The sequence below is a fragment of the Vicia villosa genome, linkage group LG1 (assembly GCF_029867415.1).
Source record: "Vicia villosa cultivar HV-30 ecotype Madison, WI linkage group LG1, Vvil1.0, whole genome shotgun sequence".
NCBI classification, from domain to species: domain Eukaryota; kingdom Viridiplantae; phylum Streptophyta; class Magnoliopsida; order Fabales; family Fabaceae; genus Vicia; species Vicia villosa.
Genome location: NC_081180.1, coordinates 144,807,779 through 144,813,623, shown reverse-complemented (window position 1 = coordinate 144,813,623; position 5,845 = coordinate 144,807,779). Strand labels below are relative to the sequence as shown.

At 32.1% G+C, this 5,845-nt stretch overlaps 1 protein-coding gene across 1 annotated transcript; it reads right to left on the bottom strand.

Moving 5' to 3' along the window:
* Nucleotides 1-1,577: 1,577 nt before the first annotated feature.
* LOC131644410 (ribosome-recycling factor, chloroplastic) lies at nucleotides 1,578-5,580 on the bottom strand. Its single transcript, XM_058914900.1, has 11 exons — nucleotides 5,385-5,580; nucleotides 5,211-5,313; nucleotides 5,066-5,135; nucleotides 4,868-4,963; nucleotides 3,724-3,821; nucleotides 3,499-3,610; nucleotides 2,583-2,624; nucleotides 2,428-2,484; nucleotides 2,278-2,328; nucleotides 2,129-2,185; nucleotides 1,578-1,857 (listed from the first exon to the last, which is right to left on the bottom strand). The coding sequence occupies exons 1-11, from the start codon at nucleotides 5,467-5,469 to the stop codon at nucleotides 1,840-1,842; spliced, it is 789 nt and encodes a 262-aa protein (XP_058770883.1). The 5' UTR covers nucleotides 5,470-5,580; the 3' UTR covers nucleotides 1,578-1,839.
* Nucleotides 5,581-5,845: the final 265 nt, after the last annotated feature.

The following is a 5,845-nucleotide window of genomic DNA, read 5'->3' as shown; positions in this document are numbered from 1 at the left end:
CCAACGGTTGGATTGAGAGATACGCCTGTTTTGCCAAGGTGACTCTATGCTGAAACTTGTTGCGAAAATTGAGGCTTCCTCCATAATTTTTCTTCTCTCAAGTGTTCCTCCCTTCTTTCTCTTCCCTCTTCTTTCTCCCCCAAAATAAGTTATGAGACTCCAAGTCTAAAACCCTAACTTTCTACTCTTGCTATCTCTCTTGTGTCAATTGGACTTAACCCACCAATCCATCCATTATGTTTCTATCACTTAGGCCCATTTAGTTATATCTCTCTAATAACTCAATTAAGTCAAACAACACAAGCACTCACATAATTAAATACTTAAATCATTATTATATCACATAATAATTAAATAAATAAAATAAATAAGTAATTATTAAAAAAATATTAAATAATATAATTACTAACATAATTAATAAAAATATTAATAAAAATCAGAATCTTACATGCAGAATAATGATAATCGACTTTAAAATTCTTTTTGGAAGATTCTTGAAAACACACTAGGGAAACATAATGCATTTGTGCTTTTTTTTTTCCAAAAACACAGTGTATTTTCCCTAACACCTATAACATGCATTTTTCAAGCCCTTTAGGATATGTAAATGAGAGGTGAATTTCTAATGAAAGAAACTTTGAGATGCAAATGGAAGTTTTCTTAAGATTTATTGTTCTAAAAATTGAAATATTTTTTAAGGTATTTATGGAGATTGAAAAACACTTAAACACTGTGAATTATAGGATATGAAAATGAGAGGTGAATTTCTAGTGAAAGAAACTTTGAGAAATGGAAGCTTTCTTAAGATTTATTGTTCTAAGAATTGATTTTTTTTTAAGGTATTTATGAACATTGAAAAACACTTAAACACTATGAATTTGGATGATTCATATATTGAGTGGATTAGATAATGAAAAACACTTTGGTAGAAAAGGAGATATTCTATGAACTTAAAAGTCAAATTTTTAAACTCGTTTTATATTTTCTTATAACAACTCTTTAAATATGATGAATCAAAGAGTTGATCTTAGAATATATCACTTTGATCAAACTCTCTAAACAAATTTGATATATACTCTTCCTTATTTCTTCTTCTTGTTGTTCTTATGATTTGCTTGTTTATGATTAGCTTACACAGTTTGAGAAATTTGTTTTTAATTGAGCACATTTATTTTAGTTGTTGATGTTCACTATCACAACATATCAACTATTTTAGTGATTGAATTTTTCAATTCCACATCATAAGTGTTTGTGTTTATTATTTTTGTTTACTGGATTCACCACATTCTTAAAAAAAAAAAAAAAACACACATCCAAGGCTCACTTTTTAATGAAATTAAGCATGAAAACATAACATTCTTAAAATTCTAACATTTACAAACATGTCACATTCTATAAAAAAAAATACATGTGTCACATTCTATACCTCCTTTTGCCCAAAATAAATTAGATGTATATACAATACAACAAACAGATACATAAATTAGTTATGCCATGGTTAATGGTAGGTATAAAATACATTATTTTGTACCTACCATTATGAGTTAAAGGGAGGGAATGACAAGTAATTCAGATCATAACTAAAAGGTTTTGAATATACATTATTTTTAGTGGAGTGAACTTATGATATATATAATTAAAAAGGGAGGGAATGACTTTAGGAGATAAGGCAGTAAGGTAATCTCCACACTTTAATTTGAAAAAGCATCTATTTCACAGAAAAAAGTTGTCTCTCTATAACAAATAAACATATGCTTCAATGATCAAACTTAGCAAAGTAGACACAAAATTTGATCTCAAGATACAACTCAAACACGGTTACTTTTTCGTGTCAATGGATTAAACAGTCAGCAACTCCTGAAAGATAGGAAGAAGTTACTTGTCAAGCATATATAATATAATCATGCATTGTTTGATTATCATAAATACATCTAGTTAAACTTAAAAACCAGTGCATAAGAACTTATCTGTATAAACTATATGAACTCATCAAAACTTTTTTTTAAGACGACCGAACTATAAACTCATTTTAATTCAAACTAGGCCTTGGAAAAATGGCTTTGTGATGAGTACAATCTTTAATATAATCCATAGATAAACTTTCAAGTAAGTAGAGACATACTATTACCTTTTCTTTCTGTTTGTAGATCACATCAACCTTCTTTATATAATCATCTGTCAGCTTCTACAAAACAGCATAATTACAACAAATTATCTTAACAGGAAAAATTCACATTGATGTTGAACAGATAGGTCGCCGAAAATTGAGATGATTACCTGCAAGTCACTAGACAAGTCCTTCACATTATCTTCCGAAAGCTTTTTTTCCTACGAGAAAATTCCAATGGTGATTAGCAGAAGGTAAAATGGAATTACTAAAGGGCGTTAAGATAAGAAAGAAAAGGTAAGCAATTCAAGAATCGAAACCTTTTCAAGTTTTTCATAAGCTTTCAAAGCATCTCTTCTTATGTTCCTCAAAGCCACCTATTAAAGAAGACAACATGCCAAATCATTCAACGGAAAGAGAACACCCTTGAATTGGCGATAAACAAGAGCCAGAGTAAATTATTTTGTAAGCACACCTTCCCTTCTTCAAGTTGTTTAGACACTATCTTCGTTAGTTCCTGGAAAGGGAAAACAAAAAAAGTTCCAACTATGCATCACAAAATCCATATATTTGTATAGACCTTCAAAGGTTCTATAAAGAACGGTCATAAATGGCACAGTTTCATAAAAAGGTAAATGGATAACTCAAACAACTCTGTTGGAATTATGACACGGAAAAAATAAATGGATAACTGAGTTTCAGCCGCTGCGAGCGCTGGTGTACTGTCAGTACTCGTCTTCTCACTAATGTTCAAATTGACACCCCCATCCATCTCAAAAGCTGCAAACTCTCCTCACCTGCGGGTGCAATCAACAGAATTTGGTGCATGTGCTCGCATGCACAAATTTTCAGCTGATTATTTTCAGGCTCATGAAGTGCTCATACCACATTGCTGTCACTAACCAGATCTCATTGCCAATCTCATCTTGGCCATCAGCATCTCCCATTCTGCCTATAATGGAAGAACTCGTTGAAAGTTTGCTTAGAATTCTCTCAATAGAAGCTTCAATTGGAGGTGATTAGAAATAGACGTTTGAGTCTTCTAGTTTTGTTTCTAATCCAACCAAATGGAGAGATCATGGTCATGGTCGTAAAGGTGGTCATCAATACAAGGGTGGCAGAGATAACCTTCACTGTTCTTATTGTAAGTTAAATCGGCACACTTAAAAATGTTGTAAAAATTCATTTGCAAAGAATATTAAAATCGTTCAAATTATTCAATGGTCATAAAAGAGAAGAGATGATGCTATATCGTTTTGATAATAAGATAATACAAAATCAAGAATATTTCTTTGAATAGATGAGTGAGTGAGAGTGTTATTCACAGGAAAAAGTCATAAGATCTTGTAAAAGAATTTTGTCCCTACACCATAAATGGAAGTAGAACATACCTTTCGTCTATCAGATGTCAATTGAGGGATACTCAACCTTATCACATCTCCATCGTTATTTGGAGTCATACCAACATCAGAGTTAACTATGGCTTTCTCAATAGACTTCAAGCTGAAAATCAATATTGGAAGTCAAGAGCTCACTGAGAATTATTCATCACAAAAGGTACCATATCGACACATTTAATCACAAATAAAATTATTTGTCTTGTGTTACTGACATACCTTGATTTGTCATATGGTTGTACCAACAGAGAACTGGCATCAGGAGTGCTTATTTGAGCAATGCTCTTCAAGCTAACTGGAGATCCATAGTATTCTACCTAGAACATGTTATGAAACAGCTCATATACAGGACAAGACTCTAAAAAAATCAAACTAAATACACGAGGTCACTTCAGTTTAGCATTTAGTTAAAAGATGGTGATTACATGGACATCTCAATTTTTAGCATTGTGTAAGTATATGCAAAGCAAACTACATGAGTTGGGCAAAAACAAGAGCATAAGTTATCAATTTGGAGAAACAGTTTGTCATGACGGCTGGATGCCCGGTAGTATTATTATTTACATAATTGGATCAAACATAGTAAATGAAGTGTTAGATTTTGTTAATAGATATATCTCGTGTCACAAATTATTAATCATCTAGTGAACTTTATTGAACACAAATTTCAATGTGATAAACCTTTATTTTAAAGTATTCAAATCTATATGTAGTTGGAACACCTGAAACTGTATTTTGTGGTTAACAATGTTCAAATTTTCGGTTAATTTAATTTAGTTGATGGTTAATGTGTTATTCAAACTTGATATCCTCTTTAACCACTCCTTGAACTGCGCTAACCATTTAAAACCTTCTCAAATTTTGTTGCCCCAAATTGATGTTCAAATAACATTTATGTATTATATTTATCACTAATATGAAAGTGCAATGGGATGATTACTAATTAGACATAGCAATAGTGAAAGATACAAAACCAAACACAAATCAACCAAAAGGAAGTAAGTTAAAGAGGCAAAAGCTTATACTAAGATACATAATTCATGCAATGACAAGTAACAGTCACTACACATTAGTCTAATCCGTCTTTGAAGGCGTGCAAGACGGAGTACCGTACAAGGCCCAAAGTTTGACACATTTAAACCGAGGCTAAAAAGGGTCTCATAAAATATTTGTCAATGTTAAAACATGACAAAATAGGGCCCTATTTGATTTGCCACACTTCGACTGTGGTTAACCTACACAGCCGAAAACTTAATACAGCTGATTGATTTGGTTTTGAAACACAAATTAAAATCATTCTAATACTATACGTGCTTTGTAGCAGAAGCATATTAAAAGAGCAATAATGCAGTTGCAATCATACCTCAATTTTGTCAAGCATAGCCGGGGTTGCTCTTCCGGTTCTAATGGAACTGAAATTCGACCGAACATTATCAAGAGTCTTTTCCATTCTGCTTTTCTGAGGAAGCAAAATGAATAACATTACCCATTACATATCAAAAACTCAGAACCCCCATTCATATACATACAAAAAAAGGTTAACTTTATATCAGAGACTCACAACATCTTTCTCAATAGATGCTTTTTCAGCTTCAATTTCTTCAATAGTAGCAGCCCTCACAATTCCCTTTCTGTGAATTTCAAAAAACCAATAAAGCAGTTAGAAATTGAAAGAACATACACTACTAGAGTGATGATTATGGTACCTTCTAGAGAGTAGAGGTTTTCCATTCCTAGAGAGTGTGAAGTTGCGAGGGAGGTTAAGAGTGGCATAGGTTGAAGAGCGTTTGAAGCTGTAAGAGGAGGAATCTGCAGAAAGAGTGAAGAAAAAGGAATAAGCATTTGGAAAATGGATATGAAATGAAGAAGTGTATGTATACCTGAGTGGTGGGAGAGAAGAAGAGGTTTGGGATGGTTTTGGAAGATGGAACGGAGTGGTGTTGTGGGAGAGAAAGAGGTTGCCATGAGATGAGAGAGACACTCGCTCTACGCCTTGTGTCGTTGTTTTTCTTTGTGGATAACAAAAACAATAACAATTACAGTAACAACGTTTATGCTTATGTTTTCATTCGTACCACAACCGCACCGTGTTACAATGTTTTTCTGTACAAATCAAATTGGCGCATAGTTTTATTATTTTAGTAATAAGAGGTAAGCTTTTATTTTGGTACCCATGTTTGTTTAATTTTTATTTTGGTATTTTTATTTTATTTTTGGGTAGAATACAATTAAAAGATTTGAATATTATTATGTTTGGTTTAAATTGACTTGTTTTTTTATAAAATAAATGTTTTATAAGTGAAAGAAAAATAAAAATGAAAAGATAGGGTAAGAATCTTAC

Bases quoted from the DNA above. Each gene is read 5' to 3' on its own strand.
- LOC131644410 (XM_058914900.1), bottom strand. From the start codon at position 5,469: ATGGCAACCTCTTTCTCTCCCACAACACCACTCCGTTCCATCTTCCAA. The intron at 4,964-5,065 runs GTGAGTCTCTGA...TTGCTTCCTCAG, and splicing joins CATCTATTGAGAAAGATGTT to AAAAGCAGAATGGAAAAGAC. The intron at 2,625-3,498 runs GTATGTTCTACT...TTCCCTTTCCAG, and splicing joins TGACATCTGATAGACGAAAG to GAACTAACGAAGATAGTGTC.